This window comes from Muscardinus avellanarius, assembly GCF_963383645.1.
Source record: "Muscardinus avellanarius genome assembly, chromosome: 4".
NCBI lineage: Eukaryota > Metazoa > Chordata > Mammalia > Rodentia > Gliridae > Muscardinus > Muscardinus avellanarius.
Window position 1 is genome coordinate 28,660,512 of NC_137789.1, and position 20,559 is coordinate 28,681,070.

General features: G+C 33.8%; 1 protein-coding gene across 3 annotated transcripts in view; it reads left to right on the forward strand.

Annotated features, from left to right (window-relative positions):
• CSMD3 (CUB and Sushi multiple domains 3) overlaps positions 1-20,559 on the forward strand; it is a gene marked incomplete at both ends in the record, with an annotated part of 1,156,743 nt that overhangs the window by 817,656 nt on the left and 318,528 nt on the right. For all 3 annotated transcript variants that reach the window (XM_080694904.1, XM_080694905.1, XM_080694906.1), the window contains 2 exons: positions 15,324-15,515; positions 19,738-19,864. In XM_080694904.1, coding sequence (XP_080551030.1) covers positions 15,324-15,515; positions 19,738-19,864 — 319 coding nt within the window. The remainder of the gene's footprint in view (positions 1-15,323; positions 15,516-19,737; positions 19,865-20,559) is intronic.

Genomic DNA, 20,559 nt, shown 5'->3' on the forward strand with positions numbered 1-20,559 from the left:
ATTTTAAAGTCATATTTTCAGGACTGGAAAAATGTTTTTATAATGATTTTTCTTTATTCTGTATTACTTTGCATGTTTTTTTTTAAATAATTATGGGTTCCATAACAGAAACCTAAGTTTCTTTTTATGATACATAAAATCTATATAAGTTGAGATTATTGATTTAAAGATACTTAGGCATTGGAGAATATAGCTAGATTTTAAATTGTATGAGGTGCTCATGTGCCTGTAATGAAGAATAGCATTGACTTATTAATACTGTAGGTTATAAAAGCTGTAGAGTATCAAAAAAGTGAAACCTTATGAGCAAATATTTGAAGTTAGTCTTTTTTAGTCCTTTCTTTTTTCTCTAGTTGTTCATTATAGGATGTTTATTATAAAGATTTTTTTTTTTTTTGGTGGCACTGGGGGTGGAACCCAGAGGCTTTCTACCTCTGGACTATATTCCTAGACCTTTTTTTATATTTTATTTTGGAAACAGGGTCTCACTAAGTTGCTGGAAGCCTCACTGAGTAGCTGAGGCTGGCTTTGAACCCGTGCGATCCTCCTATTTGAGCCTCTCAAGCGTGGGGATTACAAGCGTGCGCCACCACACCTGGCTTATTATAAAGATTTTTAAGATCTAGAATAGGGAAGAGACTATAAAAGCATTTTTACATATTAATTTTTTGAATCGACCCAGGTTACTGTGATCATGAAAACATATGCTCTGAAATGCTAGTTGTAAAACATCTACTGAATAAGAATAAATTAATTTTAATACTATTAATACTTAGGTATACAATCTTGGGAAAGTTAATTAGCTTTTATGTATCTAAAATTTTTCATTTGTACCATGAGGATTTTTAAAGCATTTTATATTTTTAAAAGCAATTTTTTTGATACATTGTATTCATACAGCTTAATGGAATACAAGATGGTAGAGGCATACATACACACATCACTCAGCTCTTCCCCAATTCCCACCCCATTTTCTCCCCCCTCCCTCCAAATATTTGGCTTAGTGATTTAATTTGATATGTTTGTGTATGTACATCATGTACATTAGGGCATTTTCCTCTTTTCCTTCTATCCCCTAAGTTATGTTGCCTTATTTGCTCATCTATGGTTTCTCCATTTTTTTCTAGAGTTCTTTCTATGACCTTTCTTCTCCCTAGCTTTCACATATTAGGAAGAACATCATTTTTTTTTTTTTAGTTTTTGTTACTGACTAATCTCACTTAGCATGATGTTCTCCAGTTCCATCTATTTCCCTGTAGATGACATAATTTTGTTCTTCTTTATGGCTGAGTAAAATTCCATTGTGTATATATACCATAGTTTTGTCATCCATTTATCTATTGATGGACATCTTAGCTGGTTACATAGTTTGGCAATTGTTAATTGTGTGATATGAACATAGATATGCATGCATTAGTTTGGTTACCATTTTTGGAGGTAGATACTCAGAGGTGGTATTGCTGGATCATATGGTAGGTTCATTCTCATTCATCTGAGGATCCTTCATACTGTTTTCCAAAAGGGTTGCACTAATTTCAATTAGTTTGCCACATCTTCACCAGAATTTGTTGTTTGTGTTTTCAATGATTGACATTCTAATTGGAGTTAGGTGAAATCAATCTCAGTTTGATTCTCATCTCTTTGATTGCTAATGATCTTGAACATTATGTCATACATTTATTGGCCTTTTGAATTTGTTATTTTGTGAAGTGTCTATTTAGTTCACTGTCCCATTTTTGATTGGGTTATTTGTTTTCTTAGTGCTGAATTTTTTGAGTTCTCAAAAAACTCAAAGGACTAGTATATTCTTGATACTAGTCCTCTACTGGAGGAGTAGGTGGCAAAAATTTTATCTCATTCTGTCAGCTCTTTGTTGAGGTTCTTGATAGTTTGCTGTGCAGAAGCTCTTTAGTTAAATTCAATCCCACATATTGATCTGCCTTTTACTTTCTTGTTCATTTGGGATCTGATTGAGAAAGTATTTACCTGTACCTACGTGTTGCAGTGTTGAAACTATGCCCTCTTTGGGACTGAATTTTCTATGTCTGTGATGTATTACCTTCGTATAGTAATAGGTATTGCATTGAATCTGTAGATCACTTCCAAAAGAATGGTCATTTTGATGATACTTATTCTGCTTATCCAAGAATTGGAAGATATTTCCATCTCCTAAGGTCTTCTATTTATTTTTTCAATATTTTATAGATTTTGTTGTAGATGTCTATTACCTCCTTACTTAGGTTTATTCCTAAGTTTTTGTTTGTGTGTGTGTGTGTGGGGGGGGGGGTATGTCCTGAGTAAAAGTGTTTTCTGGGTTTTTCAGGTGGTTTGTAATTTGCAAACAGCAAAGCTTTTGATTTTTTAAAAATTGATTTTGTATTCAGACACTTTGCTGAATTTGTTAAGATCTATAAGCTTTTGAGTTGAATTTGTTAGATTTTCTAAGTATAGTATCATGTCATCTCCTAATATGGATAGTTGTAGTTCTTCTTTTTCTTTTGTACTCCTTTGATTTTTTTTGCAGGCTTTTTAAAAATTTTTATTTTTTATAAGTGGAACATATTGAAAGTGGTGTACATTTAGGTTGTGCTTCATGCCCTTCCCCCTCCATTTCCCTTCCCCCCTCCCAATAGAAAGTATCCAGGTTATCCTTGTTGTATTTATACTATTACACATATTCGTATGTAGCTCCTCCATTGAACAACCTCAGCTTTCTTCCTCTCCTATCCTTCCATTCTAGCTTGGCTGACATTTCCCGCCATCATTTGGAGTCCCTCTGGTATTACCACTACTCCCTATGTTGGGCATATTAGAGAAAACATATGTTCCTTCTCTTTCTATGCTTGGCTAATCTCACTTAACATAATGTTCTCCAGTCTCTTCCATCTTCTTGCAAATGCTATTATTTATTCTTCTTTATAGCTAAATAGAATTCCATTGTGTGCATTTCCCATAATTTTGCAATCCACTCATCTGTTGATGGAGATCTAGGTTGGTTCCATATTTCGGCTATTAAAAACTGTGCCGTTATGAACATGGGTATGCATATGTTAATGTTGTTCTCTGATTTTAACCCCTTTGGAAAGATACCCAGGAGTGGTATAGCCAGATCAAATGGTGGATCTATTCCCAGTTTTCTAAGGAATTTCCATACTGATCTCCATAGTGTATGAACTACTCTGCACTCCCACCAAAAGTGTAAAAGAGTTCCTCTTTCCCCACATCCTCGCCAGCATTTGTTGTTGTTTGATTCCATTATACTTGCCACTCTGATTGGGGTTAGATGGAATCTCAGTGTAGTGTTGACTTGCCTCTCCCTGATGGCTACTGATGTTGAACATCTTTTCATGTATCTATTGGCCATTTGTATCTCTTCCTTTGTGAAGTGTCTATTCAGTTCAGTTGCCCATTTCTTGATGGGGTTGTTTGTTTTGCTAGTGTAGAGTCTTTTGAGCTCTTTGCATATTCTGGATATTAGCCCCCTATCAGAGTGGCTGGTAAAGATATTCTCCCATTCTGTAGGCTTTCTCTTTAGGTTCTTGATGGTTTCCTTTGATGAGAAGAAACTTTTTAGTTTGAAGAGATCCCAGTTATTAATTCTTGCTTTAATTTCCTGTGTTTTGGAATTCTTATTGAGAAAGTTACTCCCTGTGCCTATATGTTGGAGTGTAGATCCTATGCCTTTCTCTAATAACTTCATAGTCTCTGGTCTACTTTCTAAGTCTTTGATCCACCTTGAGTTGATTCCTGTGCATGGTGAGAAGTAAGGATTTAGTTCTAATTTTCTACAAATGGATAGCCAGTTCTCCCAGCACCATTTGTTGAAAAGGCTGTTTTTTCTCCAGAGTATGAATTTGGCCCCTTTGTCAAAGATCAATTGACTATAGATGTGTGGGTTTGTTTCTTTATCTTCTATTCTTTTCCACTTGTCAGTCTGCCTATTGTTCTTCCAATACCATGCTGTTTTTACTACTATTACTCTATAGTATAATTTGAAGTCCGGGATTGTGATGTCTACTGCCTGGTTCTTGTTGCTGAGAATTGCTTTGGCTATTCTGGGTCTTTTCTTACTCCATACAAAATTCATAACTGTTTTTTCCAGGTCTATGAGAAATGTTGTTGGTATTTTAATGGGAATTGCATTGAATCTATAGATCACTTTTGGCAGAATGGCCATTTTGTTGATATTTATTTTGCCTATCCATGAACAAAGGAGATCTTTCCATCTTTCAAGGTCTTCTTCAATTTCTTTCTTTAATGTTTTGTAGTTTTCTCTGTAGAGGTCTCTTACAGTTTTGGTTAGGTTTATTCCTACATATTTTATTGGTTTAGAGGTTATAGTAAATTGAATAATTTTCTTTATTTCTTTTGTTGTGGATTCATTGTTGGCATAAATAAAAGCAACTGATTTCTTTAGGTTGATTTTGTATCCTGCAACTTTGCTGAATTGGTTAATCAGCCCAAAGTCCTTTGGTTGAGTTAATTGGATCTTCTAGATAAAGAATCATATCATCTACAAATAAGGATAGTTTTAATTCCTCTCTTCTTATTTGAATTTCTTTCTCATATGCTGGAGAAAAGACAGCTGTTTCAACTAATGGTGGTGGGAGAACTGTCTATCCATATGTAGAAAGTTGGATCTGAATCCTTCTCACCATGCACAGGAATCAACTCAAGGTGGATCAAAGACTTAGAAAGTAGACCAGAGACTATGAAGTTATTAGAGAAAGGCATAGGATCTACACTCCAACATATAGGCACAGGGAGTAACTTTCTCAATAAGAATTCCAAAACACAGGAAATTAAAGCAAGAATTAATAACTGGGATCTCTTCAAACTAAAAAGTTTCTTCTCATCAAAGGAAACCATCAAGAACCTAAAGAGAAAGCCTACAGAATGGGAGAATATCTTTACCAGCCACCACTCTGATAGGGGGCTAATATCCAGAATATACAAAGAGCTCTAAAGACTCTACACTAGCAAAACAAACAACGCAATCAAGAAATGGGCAACTGAACTGAATAGACACTTCACAAAGGAAGAGATACAAATGGCCAATAGATACATGAAAAGATGTTCAACATCAGTAGCCATCAGGGAGAGGCAAGTCAACACTACACTGAGATTCCATCTAACCCCAATCAGAGTGGCAAGTATAATGGAATCAAACAACAACAAATGCTGGCGAGGATGTGGGGAAAGAGGAACTCTTTTACACTGTTGGTGGGACTGCAAAGTAGTTCAGCTACTATGGAGATCAGTGTGGAGATTCCTTAGAAAACTGGGAATAGATCCACCATTTGATCTGGCTATACCACTCCTGGGTATCTTTCCAAAGGGGTTAAAATCAGAGAACAACATTAACATATGCATGTTCATAGCAGCACAATTTGTAATAGCCGAAATATGGAACCAACCTAGATCTCCATCAACAGATGAGTGGATTGCAAAATTATGGGAAATGCACACAATGGAATTCTATTCAGCTATAAAGAAGAATAAAATAATAGCATTTGCAAGAAGATGGAAGAGACTGGAGAACATTATGTTAAGTGAGATTAGTCAAGCACAGAAAGAGAAGGGACATATGTTTTCTCTAATATGCCCAAACTAGGGAGGAGTGGTAATACCAGAGGGACTCCAGATGATGGAGGGGATATCTCAGCCAAGCTAGAAGGAAAGAAAGCTGAGGTTGTTCAATGGAGGAGCTACATACGAATATGTGTAATAGTATAAATATAACAATTTTAACCTGGGCATTCTTTTTTTTTTTTTTGTGGTACTGGGGTTCCTGGAATCCTTCTACCTCCGGGCTCCATTCCCAGACACCTATTTTGTATTTTTATTTGGAAACAGGGTCTCTTAAGCCAGCACACGCAGCTGGCTTCGAACCTGCGCGATCCTCCTGTCTCTGCCTCCCAAGCGCAGGGATTACAAGCGTGCGCCACCATGCCTGGCTGGACATTCTTTATTGTAAGATGGGAAGGGAAATATGGGGGGAGAGGGCATGAAGCACAATCTAAATATACACCATTTTCAATATCTTCCACTTAAAAATAAAATAAAATATGGGAAAAATACATTTGCTGAAACTGCTCGTAAAATTCTAATACAATCATGTATAAAAATTTTGAAAAGAACTGATGTGATTGAAAAAAAATACTGATCGAAGAAATGTCCCTTATCCTGAGGGAAAACTTCACATACCTTTGGACTCTCTTAACCTTCCAGTGTTATTGCTTGAAATGATTCAGTAATGTACAGAGAACATGGCCATTTTAAGTTTGGAATTCACATTAAAGATAGGCATGAGCTAATTGGTAATGCCGTTTCTTACTTACTAGCCTTATAAATATAAAACAAATTATCCTACTAAAACTCTTAATTTTGTTACTAGTATATTGTTGGCACTTTTAATCAAGAAAAATAATCAGCCTACTAACTGTAACTTTATTCTTAGTATATAATGTATTTAATGCAAATTCAAGTAGAAAATAAGTAAATTATATGGGAGCACAAACCTATTACATATGGTTCCAAGCCCCATAAAACACTTTCCAGAAAAATTTGACATTGCCTTTGTTCTTGAAATATTTAAATTAAGTAGCCTATAAAGAAAATAATCATTAATAATTCCTTATATGCTACAATATATTGCAACAAGAATACTGAAAAACAGATTTTGATTATCTGACATTTACATGGACAATATTAAATATTTCATCAAACTAGGATAACAGAAATATCATTATCACTGTCATGCCTTCAAATTGCAGAAGTTTTTTTTTAAATTTTGAACTTAAATTATTTGTAATTTACACCTTGGATGTAATTAATTTCTGGCACATTGAAGAAATACCTGTGAAAAACAAAATTTTCCAATGTGTAGAAAAGAATCATGTTCTAAAATAGTTATGTTTTTCAGGTAGGAAAATAAATAAATAAAACAAGATATACAAGTCAAAATTTCTCAACAGTTAGCATTCCAGCCATTCCATGTTACTTCTTTGAAGTGTACAGACTAAAAACTGGCAACCGTATTTCCCAAACTCTCTTGTCAGCAAAGATCTCTTTAAATTTTGTTTATGAAAGGCAATCCTGTGATAGCTGAAAGGTGGGATTAATTAAGTAATTATGTTCCACCAGCCACTGTAGAAAGAGTTTGGTACCTACAGTTGGTTGAACATGGCAGGAGCTTTCCTGAATGTTTAGATTTTTTGAAAGTCAGCTTTTACTCTCTTTGTACTTTCAAAATCATCAAAATCTCTAATTTCTTGTGCTATAAGCTACTCACAGTATCCAAGTGGCTTCTGTGTTCTTAACCAAATCTTGGTTATCAGTCATCAAACAAGAGCAATAACAAAACTATAACAAAATTCACTATAAATAAAGATGAAATATTTTAGAAGGAGGTCTTTATATATAATGGAAAACATGCACTGTAGATAAGACTTGAACAAATTAATAAGCCAAATTACAGAACCTACCTAGGTGCCCATCAAAAGACAAACGGATGATGAAAACACAGTATCTATACACAGGGAAATTTTACCCATCCACACACACACAAAAAAAACAACAAAATTGTATAATTGACAAGAAAATAGATCAAACTTGAGAATTTTGCTGGTTAAGATAAGTCAGTCTCAGAAAGTAAAGGATCAAATGTATTCTTTCATATGTAGAAGCTAGAGAGAATATAGAAAACAAAGGGGACTTTAGATTGAGGACAGTGACCAGTAAATGAGAGAAAAGAGATTATTAGAGGGAAGTAGGGAGAGGAAAGGGATGAACTGATAAAAAAAACAACTCAAATTATGCTATGCTTGCATAGAAAGGTATCAATACCAATCTCTCTATTATGTATAGAAGGCGGGAGGGGGTGCAGGGTGAGCCCTGAAGGGAAGCATACCAAGACCTGTGTGATTGTGACTCTGACCTACACTGTGATGAACTGAGATATATAATTATATTTTACCAATGAAAGCATAAAAAAGAAAGAAATGGCATCAAGAATGGAAACAAAAACAATTTCACAATAGAAGAAACTTCAGTTGCCAGTGAGCATAAGTAAAAAGAAAATGCTTGACTTAATAAAAACTGAGAAGGAAGAATTATGATAAAACCATCATCTACCACACATTCACAAAATAGATAAAATTTAAAAAGCTGCACACCACCAAGTGGTGATGACAATTTGTAGATACACTCAGACAATTTGAAACACCCAGGCTTTGGTGAATTTAAATCTAAAGTCATGTAGGAGAATAATTTATCAATATCTAGTAAAATTCTATTCTTAGCTATGTCTAGAAAAAAAAAAATATTTTTTTTCCTCTTTTTTTTTCGGGTCTGGGGATGGAGCCCAGGGACATTCGACCTCCGAGCTACACCCCCTACCCTATTTTTTTATTCTTTATTTTGAAACCGGGTCTCACTGAGTTGCAGGGGGCCTCACAAAGTAGCTGAGGCTGTCCGCAAACCGCGATCCTCCAGGTCTCAGCCTCCCGAATGCTGGGATTACAAGCGTGTGCCACCATGCCCGGCAATATATATTTTAACCAAATACCAAAGAATTGATGATTTGACCAATTGATTGCCTTCTTGAATCATTCTTCTATGTTGAAAGAATTAGTTTGATTAGTGATTAATAGGTGTATGTCAATTTTTAATTAGATTAATTAGTGAGAAAAAAGACATGCAGGGTTAGGTTTTATTTTTTAACACTTTCTTCTTTGCTCTTTATATTCTTTATTATGTCTGGATCAAAAAAAGTGTCTCATAGCTGTTCTGTATGGCCTTGGAGTATTTCCTGTTTATGAATTTTGAGCTGGAATAGTTAACAATAGCTTCTCATTTAAATATAAATTGTAGCAGGGCATGGTGGCTCATGATTGTAATACCAGCATTCGGGAGGCTGAGACCTGAGGATCACCTTTCGCTGACAGCCTCAGCTACTTAGTGAGGCCCTCTGCAATTCAGTGAGACCCAGTTTCAAAATAAAGAATAAAAAAAGCAGGGCAGGGGGTGTAGCTCAGAGGTTAAATGCCCCTGGGTTCTATCCCCAGACCTGCCAAATAAGTAAATAAATAAATAAATAAATAAATAAATAAATAAATATAATTGTATATTTTCTCATTAAAATGTAATGGAATTCTAGAGGTGGAGGTGTCACTCTCTGATAGAATACTTGCTAGCATTTCTGAGGCCCTGGGTTTATTTCTAGCAGTAGGGTATCAAAAATAGGGCAAAAAAAGAAGAGAGAGAAAAGAAATTCTTATAAGACTGATAGCCTAAATGGAATTTAATAGCCAAACATAAAATAGTTCTAAAATATTATTCAGGTTAAATATGATGAATTAAGTCAACAAGATGCTTTTTTTTAGAGGTTGAAATTGTTGAAAAATAATCTAATTTTCATATGACTCCTTGCATGTTATTTTATTTTTATTAGCACATGGTTTTGAAATGCATATTTTTCTTGTATTGAGTTAGCGTGCTTTCTAAATATCTTTTTATAAAGATCTATTTTCCCTTTATTTTATAATTTAAAAATCTGTACTTTTGGTACATAAAATTAGTATATCTTCATTGACCATTTAATACTCTAGAACTTAACTTTTATAACATCCAGCATATTTTAACTGAATTTAAAAAATGAAGCATGCAGGGTCCTTTAAAAATTACACTAAAGATGTTTTATTACATTTAAGTGCATTTTCAAGTGTCATTTATATTTTTCAATAATGTGCCTTATTTGTATTATTTTGACCTCAAGAAAAAAATCACCCTATGGGAATGCACTATTTTTCATAAACAATATTGAGAATGATTGTGTGTTTATAGAGATTCAGCTATTTATCTTCTAATAAGTCAAGATAGAAGTTCAGTAATAGATAAGCAAATTCTGATTGGCTCTCAAGGACAAAATGAATTTTGAATTACTACATGGTGCCTGCCATCTAGAAACACTTGCACATGTACAAAAGGTAAAATAAAAGAGCCTTTTGGTAACAGCTAAAAATTTGAAAAAATATACTCACCAAATAGAGAATAAATAAAATTGTTTCAGAATACTTCTCCAGAATACCTTAGAGTAACTAAAATGAATAAAATGTGTATATGTACATATGCATGTGTACATTCATATAAAGATAACAATACAATACTGAGCAATAAATAAATCCTGAAGAAAACTTTAAGATAATATTAATATGTATGGAATGCACAAGTGCTTGCAGAGCATACTACATATTGCTAATAAATATATAGATGCCTAGAGTAATATATGTGTTAGAATAATAAATGGGATCATAATATTTGCCAGCTCTAAAAAGAGCAAAAGATTAAAAAGGATTGGGAAAGGACAAAAAAGAGCTTTAGTTTGTTTGGAATTATTATTTTCTTTGTAATACTATTAATATGAATGAGATTCAATTAATATGGATGTTAATTTCCGTAGTAATCTGAATTAACATCCATATTAATTTGAAGCAACTATGATACAGTACTAAATTCTGATACAGCTAGATAGCAAATTTGTTATTATCTTTTATAGCTTTCAAATAATAACATAAAAATAAATTAGATCTCTTTAGAGAAATATGTAACAGGGTGACATGAAAAGAATTAGAACTCAGTTTAGGTTATTCAGAAAGCCAGAAGGATTTAGATAATGGGGATGTTCAATTTACTTCATGCTCTGGAAATTTTTACCCGAATAACAAATTTCACAAGGAATGGTGAATACTAATGATTATATATAGTCATATATATGCATATATGTGTTTTTCATATATGCCTTTATTTAATTGTCAGTTTCAAGAATTTGAGCTTTCAAAGACAAGACTGGCAGCTGAATGTTTTTATAAAGACAGTTCTGAATATTTATGAGTAAGCAATAATAAGTGCACCAAATTGAGCTAAATTATGTTATATGCTTATACACTGTTGTCCACGTGCATTTTCATCTGTAATGCAAAGTATTATAAATTATCTTAATTTACAAAGACTGTCTCTATTTTCACTCATCAACCAGCAATTGCCAATCACATTTACAGAATATTCAAATTAAGGAAGGATGAATTTGGTAATAAATCTTGAAAACAGAGCTTGATTCCCATCTTTATTTTGAGAAATGATATGCGATAAAACTCAAAAGTGGTTGCATCTTGAATAACAAACTGAATATTTAGGTCTGATAGAAGGAGTACAAACTTGCAATTTTTGAGAAGGGATACGTCAAGTATACTCTTAGCTATGTAGAGCCATACAAAGTAATATGTTGAAAATTTAAATTTTTACTTCTGTTGTTTCTTCTAGCCTTTGAAAGACTATTGAAAGACTGACTTCTTAACTCCATTTCATTATATAACGTTATGATTTGAGTTAATGAAGGCTGATCTCTGCCCTTTTTCTCACTTGCTTACATTTTCTTTGTTGTAACATGTTTTCACCCAGATGTGGTTGTCACAAATTGATTCATACAGGGAATTCTTGAAGCTATTTTTTAATTGTCTCTCAAAAGTTAGTTTTTTATCAATATTATTTTATTTTTCTATTGTATCCTGGAGATATTGCCTCTAAGAATCCCATTCATTCCTGAGCATTATTGAACACCTGCTATATACCATGATATGTACTGGATAGATACTGGACAGACACTATGGGAAAACCAGGAAAAGGTTAGATATTATTAAATAATATATAGAGAAGAGATGAGTGTAGGGGAAAAAAGGGGAAGGGGAGGGTATAAAGAAAGAGAAAAGGAAGGAAGGAAGGAAGGAAGGAAGGAAGGTAGGTCCAGAATATAGGAAAACAAAAATAAAATGAGTGATTGTAAATAAATTTAAATGTGAAAAATATACTCTATGGATGACCATAAGAAGAAGTGATTAGGACCCCCTAAAAAGGTTAGGGATAACTCTTTTTGTTTCTCAAAATAAGAAATTATAGGAAAAACTCAATACTTGGCAGTATATAAGTTCTTGTGACTTTATGAATATCACTTTTTCAAAGTTAACAATTTAGAATTTGATACCAGTCAGGTAATATATGGCATTTTTGGATTTTCAGTTCAAGTCTAGATTGATTTTTTATGGTTCTCTGCCCATAAAATACATGCAGATCTTTTTTTCAATCACCATATAATTAAAGGCACATTTTTTTTCCTTTTTCTCCAACATTGTCTTTAAACAACCCATTTCCTTCACTTTGAGGCTATCTAGGATATTGTTATAATCTTCTATTTTCAGAAGTTAATATAAATTTCTCCTAATTATCTTTTATGCATTAATTTTAGAATTTATACTACACTTTTTTTTTGTAAAAACCAAAGACAGAAGAACTACATAAGAACTATATAAACAGGGAAATTAGCCACTGAGCAGGGTGGGCACAAGTTTATTCCCAGCATTAGGGAGACAGAGACCCAAGAATTGTGGTTTGCGGACAGCCTCAGCTACTTAGGCCCTTTGCAACTCAGTGAGACCCTGAAAAATAGAGCTGGGGGTGTAGCTCAGAGGTACAATGCCCCTGGCTTCCATCCCCAGTAACACAAAACAAAGAAACAAACAAACAAACAAAAAAAAAACAGGGAAGTTATATTTTGACTATTGGTTTAGGTTAGGAAGTATCCTTTCTTGTTCTTTCAGAGTCTTAACTGAGTATTGGGCTATGATTTGTGTGTGTATATGGAGGGGCAATGATTGTGGTATTGCAGATTGATCCCAGGGGCATTCTTCTAGACTTATTTTATTTTTTAGTATGAAACAGGATCTCACTAAGTTGTGGAGAGCCTAAGTTTCTAAGACTGCCTACAAACCCGTGATCCTCTTGTCTCAGCCTCCCAAGTACTAGGATTACAGCTGTATACCACTGTTCTCTACTTATTGTGTTTTTAATATTTCTTTTATTAAGTTTATTCTGATATGTCCATGAGGCATTCTAAGTCTAGAGAGTTTAATTATCACTAAATAGTATGATGGTGACAATGTTTGTCAGAACCCCTTCAACCCAGGACTTACCCCTTGTAGAAAGTGATAAAAACCAGATGAAAAATATGCGGGTAGGGACTCCATAGAAAAGGAATGGGAAAAAAGAAAAATAAATACATAAAGATTTTCCCTGCTACAGGCAGCTTTCTTCTCTTTCTCCTCTGGCAATAGGGAGAAAAACTTTTTAAAAAAGACAGACTAGAAAGAATCATGGGTTCTTACTCTAACTTTTAGAAATGCACATGAATCTTTTCATGGGCCATAGTAGCTCCCATGTCTTCAGATTTGATAACCTAGAGATACCTGTAAGTTTCTGGACTTCATCCTGCCTTGAAACAGAAATACGGGCCTTCTGCACAGTCAGGTTGATCTCCCAGGAGCCCGCTCTTTGCTTAACAATCGTAAATTAAATTCTTAAAGGTTGCAGTTAGCCCGGGGTCTCATACTTCAGCAAATTCATGCAGAAAGTCACAACTCTGCAAAAGTGCAAAAATATTTTCTCTACACCTCAGAACGACATGTAGGAAATTTCTATTTTTCTCCCTGAAATTGTTTTTTAGGACTTTACTATTTTTATGGATCAAGTAGAATAATAAAAAATGAGTTTATCAAGCTGATTACTTTAAAGGTAAACTTTCTTCTAAAGTTATAAAAGTAAAGGAGTCCAAAGCTATATTTTCATTAGACACATTTGTTACTCAAGCAATTATGATTTCATATTTTTGTTTGGATTTAGAAATATTTAAGATATAATCCTTGTTGACATGTTTGTTAGTGAAATGAATACCTTTTTCTCTATTTGCAACAGGTATGACACCAAATTTCTTTCCTCCAACCAATTCTTTAACCCTCTGAAATTTAATTTAGTGTCAAACAATTCATTTCTATTTGAATACCACTTGGAGTTGATAAAGTTTGAAGGACTTAGCTGAAGAAATCTGCCACAATTCAGATGCTAATTGCAAATCTGGGCCTCCTATTCTTCTGACTAACCATATATAAATCAAAGATTTCCATAACCACTTTGCATTCAGTAATTTGCTAGAATGCCCACAGAACTCAGAGAAGCATTTACTTACATTTACTGATTCATTATAAAACATACAAAACAAAGGCCTAATAAAGAGGTACATAGGTGACAATCAGAAGGGTTCCAAATGCAGGAACATCTGTCTCTGCGGTGTATGTACCACCCTTCCAGCTTGTTGATGCAAATACCAACCTGGATACTCCCAGAATCCCTCTGTCTAAGGTTAAAATAAAGATTCTACCACATAGGCATGATCCATTATGTCACTGACCATTGATAATTAAGTCTCTCGGTTCCTCTTCTTAGAAATTGTGTGTGTTGGGGGATAGAGACTTAAAGTCTCAACCCTCCAGTCTCATGGTGAGTTTCTATGGGGACCTGTTCCTTTTCTCCAAGAAAAAAAGTTGATCTTCCTGATCATAAGCTCATGTTGGAATAAAAAGGTTCCTCTCATTCCTATCACTCAGGAAATTCCAGGGATTTTAGGTGCTTTGTGCTAGGAACCACAGAAGAAAAATAAATCTACACTTCTTGTTATATCACAGTACGACTTTCAGAATCTATTAACTTAAGTCACTTGAAGTAGTTAAAAAGTTTACTACTATAAGCCATGATATAAATTTGATGAATATAATGAATTTGAAAAATAACTTGAAAATATAATACATTTGAAAAATAAAACCACTGGGAGCTTTAGATGCTCTCTGCGCGGAGAAATCCCGCCTAGCTGTTCCACAGTGGCTCACCTCGGCTTGCTGTAGCCGTCCTGTGAATTCGCCGGTGCCTCCGGCAGTATGGCGCGTCTGCCGCGTCCTCGGGTGCGAGGCCGGAGTATCTCCTCTGTGGCTCTGTTCTCAGTCCGCTTTCTCTCTGGAGCCTGGTGATTTTTTGTTTCACTGGTGATGGTGTTTTCTGGCTATGAAAGGCGCTGATTTTGTGGTAATGGAAATTTGTTGTTAGCGGGGCTCTTAAGCCCCGCTTTTCTCGGTCGCCATCTTCCCGGAAGTCTTCTAGTTTTCAATAAAATAGCTACGATTATTGCATATTATCAAAGTTAAATATAAGAGTAATACCAGTAGGAAAAAAGTATGGAATCACATTTGAAGGAGTTCTTTTTTTGTCTTTTTGGAACCAGGGATCAAACTCAGAGCGCCACACCTGCAAAGCAGATGCTTTGTCACTGAGCTACATCCCGGCTCCGATAGAATCACATTTGAAATAAAAGAAAGGGACATTTGATTTGGTTGTCAATTCTTTGGCTAGATTGTATCTCTAATCAATTTACATGTTTCTCTCAGGTTTTGAACTTTCACATTGCGAAGATCCTGGCATTCCACAATTTGGATACAAGATCAGCGACCAAGGCCACTTTGCTGGTAGCACTATCATCTATGGGTGCAATCCCGGCTACACTCTCCATGGAAGTAGCCTTCTCAAGTGCATGACAGGGGAGAGAAGAGCATGGGACTATCCGCTGCCCTCCTGTATTGGTAGGAGACATTTTTAAAATTTTCATTATATATGTTTATAAAAATATCAAAATATATTCAATGTTTTCAAGTGTTTTTGTCTGTTCACACATAACTTATACCTTAAACCAGGAAGATAATAAAGTAATAGTTTAAATTTCTCAAAAGAAAATTCATGTAAAGCACAAAGGTCCTTTTCATAATCTTATCAATGTATAATTATTTAGGGGGTAATATGGTCTGTACAAAGTGATTATATTTCTACTCAATATAAAATTTAACTCATTACCAAATTGTTAAACTTTTTTTTTTTTCAGTACTGGGGAGGAAACCCACTCAATATAAAATTTAACTCACTACAAAAATGTTAAGATTTTTTTTTTTTCAGTACTGGGGAGGAAACCCAGGGGCATTCTGTCTCCCACCTACACCCCCAGCCCTTTTTTTTTTATTCTTTATTTTGAAACAGGGTCTCAGTGAGTTGCAAAGGTCCTCACTAAGTAGCTGAGGCTGTCTGCAAACCGTGATCCTCCTGTCTCAGCCTCCAGAATGCTGGGATTACAAGTGTGTGCCCCCACACCTGGCTAAGCCTTTTTATTATATACATTTATTTAATCTCACTGGCCATATTTGTTTTAATGTTTAATTTTTTTTACACCATGAAGTCAAGGTGAATTAAGGAACAAATTATCCTCATTAACTTCTCTTTTTATATGAAATTTTTTAAATCTAGAAAAGCTTATTGGATTTTTTTATGTGTATGCAGCATCAAACCAATTTTAGTATGTACAGGCATGGAAAAGTAACATAAGCAATATTGCCTACATGAAACTAGAGAATAATCGTTTTCTTTTTTGCATAGCTGGAGCACCATTTTATTCCAATCATTTAGAAGATCGGTTAATAAATGAATATGTTGGAGTGGGAGGGTAGATAGACAAGTATCGATAAAGACTTCTTCCCCTCTTTTTCTCTTTTTTTTAACCTTTTTTCTCCAGATATCAAGTAGGCGCCAGATTGGATATTAGGGCAACACCACCAGCACCACCACCACCACCACCAACAACAACAACAAAATACTTTAACAAACTCTTAACTTTCCAGTCTGCAACACTGAGAGATTCTTTAGCCATTTTTAATTCTTGATGGCATTTGTAGAGACATAAATTCATTCTGTGTTAAAGTCATACTGGTAAAATTGCCTAGAATCTTCTTGTAAACAACTTTATTGAAGTAGAGTTTATATGCAAAAAAGTACTTGTTTAAAGTTTCCAATTTAATAAATTTGGAGGTCTAAATATTTTGGGGGAGGTAGAAATTTTCTATCACTGATCATTTTTTGTTATAATAAACATGAATCACCACTAAACTTGCTAGAATTCAAATAGGAAAAATGGTATTCTAGTCATTAGAGACCTTTTGATTAATTAGTGTTTTTGATGACATGAGATCTCTGTAGGTTTACTTCAACATTGATTCACACAGAAAATAATGTTCTTATCTAAACACAGTGTAATCAGAGTCCTTTATTTTCAACTGGAATCTGAATTTTAGATAGATTATGAGGGTAATAACTAAAATAATAATCAGTCTTAATTACCACAAAGCTTTGGATTCTGGAATATGACCAATAATTGGCCCATTGGCAGTGGTTATAAGAAAAAATACCACTGATTAATTCTTTTATTTTTTAATATAAATATAAATATAAAATTTATTCAAAAGCATTAAGGGCTCTATATTACATTACTATAAGCCAGTAAATATTGATTTCCCATGATCCTTAAAATTAAAATAACAAAAAATGCATTAAAATCATTTATATTTTGAATATACTGAACCAAGCCACAAATAATTTTACTTTCTGGAAAGATGTAACTGGAAGGTCATGTGGTATGAGATAAGATTTTAATTATGTTTGTGAGAAATCAATGGATTTCATATTTATAAATATTCTAAACCAATCCCAGTACTTGAGAGGCTAAAAGAGGATTGTGGTTCTCAGACAGCCTCAGATACTTAGTGAGGCCCTCTGCAACTTAGTGAGGTCCTGTTTCAAAATAAAGAATAAAAAATAAAACTGTGGGTGTAGCTCGGAGGTAGAATGCCATGGGTTCTATCCCTAGAACTGCCAGAATAAATAAATAAATAAATAAATAAATAAATAAATAAAATATATAGTTTTATCAACTGACCTAAATTATATTTTTCTGCTCATTAGCCTTGTGTATACATTATGACTATATTTTTTTCTGTCAATGCAAATGTATTTCTATATTATTTGTATAAATTTTAGGCAATTGCATTTCTGAAGGTTATACATTGATCAAACAAAATTGATTTTGAAGCACTATAATTGGAAAGATTTTACCTTATAACTTCTTTAGACATTAAATTTAATTTTCATCTCACAGATATGTCGTCTTTCAGAATATAAATTAGACTATTATGGTAAAACTCAGTGGTTTAGGTTGAGTGCCAAGTGATAATGTTAGCAAAGAAATAGGGAAGAAAAAGAGCTATATTTAAATTTAATATGCATTACTGTACATAAAACTACGACTCCTTTAAAAAAATCTGGAGAATAAAGTATCAATGCTGCTCTCAAAATGATAGTGATAAAATATGAAGAAAGGAGGAAAATATTAATATACAGTAGCTATATAGCTGTAGGTTGTCCAAAAATATTTGTTTAAAAAATAAAAAATTGCAATGATGGTGATCTCTTAAATACTATCTTCTTTAAAAATCAACTTTTATTATTAGCCTTATTAGCATTTAATTAATTTAATTAAAGGACTGAATCCTATTGTCTAGCTTTTTTTCCCCAATACTGGGGCAGGAACCAAGGACATTCTACCTCTGAGTGACACCCCAGATCTACTTTTTATTCTTTATTTTGAAACAGTGTCTCGCAGAGTTGCAAAGGGCCTCACTAAGTAGCTGAGGCTATCTTCATGAAATTCTTGTCACCACCTCCCAAATACTGTGATTACAAGTGTGCACCATCACACCAGGCTTGTCTAGCCACTTTGACCCATAAAACTAATCATCACACGATGGTACAATAGTATCTAAAATCACTGAAACAAATTTTCATATACAGAGCCTAAAAATTTGAGCCATTTGTGAAACTTACTGTCTTTGACCTTCTTTGGTCTAACAATAATAATGATGATGACAAACAGAAATAAAAAAGTATAATTCAGTCACTGAAATTAAGATAGAAACAGTCTAAAAACAAAAATTAATATGAATATTTTCGGCAGAAAGAAGGTTTTTTGGTTTTGGTTTATATTTTGATAGGAGGATAATATGGAGAAATTGTAAATGTATAATGCGCTATATGCTTTTCTTGTATCTAGGATTTAGATATATAGATCTATGTACTAACTAAAACACTCTATTCTTTAATATATATATAGTTCTTTCTAGGTCATCTGCTTACCAAAGTAAAGTCACTTCAGACTTTCCAACAGAATTAGCTTGTATTAAAATAGAGAGGGGATCTCTCAAGATATAAAACTTTATATCATGATAATACTTACATTTTAATTTTTTTTTTTTTTTGTCTTTTTTGGAACTGGGGATCGAACCCAGAGCGCCACACCTGCAAAGCAGGCACTTTGCCACTGAGCTACATCCCAGCCCTACTTACATTTTTAAATCAATAAATTTTATAAAAATTTGAGGCCACATTAAATCAAAGCCCAACTAGATTGAATTGAAGTAAAAAAATATATATAGTAAAAATGCCACTGTGACTCTTGGTAGGTTGGAAAGGAAGAAGTTAAGAGTTATTTAAGAGAATAAAAGGACACAGAAATTTAGAATGCCCAAGGGACTCCAGTGGAGATGAGTTTTCCTCAGAGGTGGGGTAGGAAGACAATTAATTATTTACCCTGCAACTCACTAGCAATGAGAAACGTGCCATCTGTTTCCCTTTCAAAATTATCATTATTGAACAACACATCTCAAAATGTTCTGAAGCCTCATTTGGAGATTTTGAGTGTGTCCTTTAATTGTATGTGATCTAACGACACTGTTATTATATTATACAATATATTCTTGCTTTAAATACCTTAATCTAAGAAAGCATATACAGCTATTTACTTTCAAGGAGAGGGGAAATCAAACTTTATTTTCCTTAATGTGAAAAAATTTTTACTCCTGAGAAATGTATAGATTGTTTTGAAACGATTGATATTTAATTGTGACTCAAATTTTCATTTTATTTTATTAGCTGAATGTGGAGGTCGTTTTAAAGGAGAATCATCAGGAAGAATCTTATCTCCTGGCTATCCCTTTCCATATGATAATAATCTGCGTTGCATGTGGATGATTGAGGTGGATCCAGGGAATATTGTCAGGTAAATAAATTTTGTTCCCTCAAAATTATTAGGGAATCTGATTTTTCTGATCAGCTCTTATATATAATATCACATGCCAAGTTTTTTAAAAGTATTATTAATCAGAGTACAGAAAAGCATGGTTTTCAAGTGCTTAAAATATGAAAAGAGGTATTTATTAGCATGATTTATAGACTATAGCAGAAACTCCTAGAACCACTTCAAAGGAAGTTTTTCATAGTTATAATAGGCCGCAGAAGTTTAGAATGTTTTCCTCTTTTAGTGAACTTTGCTCTTTCAGTTCTTGATAATTCAAGATGCTGGATCCAGGGCTTTGATGGATATGCTAAGTTACGCAAGGCACTATTACTAAGTGCAATCTCACCAAAATTTAGAATAAATAATATAAGGAATTTAGGAACATTTCGATCTCTCATGGTCTTGGACACATTTCTGAGGCCCTGTGTCACTCTGTGTGACACGTCCCTTTCTCTCCGAGTTTAGGTGGGCAGCAGCTCGCAAAGCCTCAACTTGTTGCCCCAGAGATGGGAACAGAACCCTAACCTTCTAAATCAACACCTATCAAGTTTCCAAGGCTATCTCATGCTCTGAGTTCATTTTCCTTTGTATGCCTTTGGCTGGGAATGAATTAATCAATGAACAAATCCTCCTTGACATGTAAACTAATTAGTACACTATCACTCACTAATAATAAC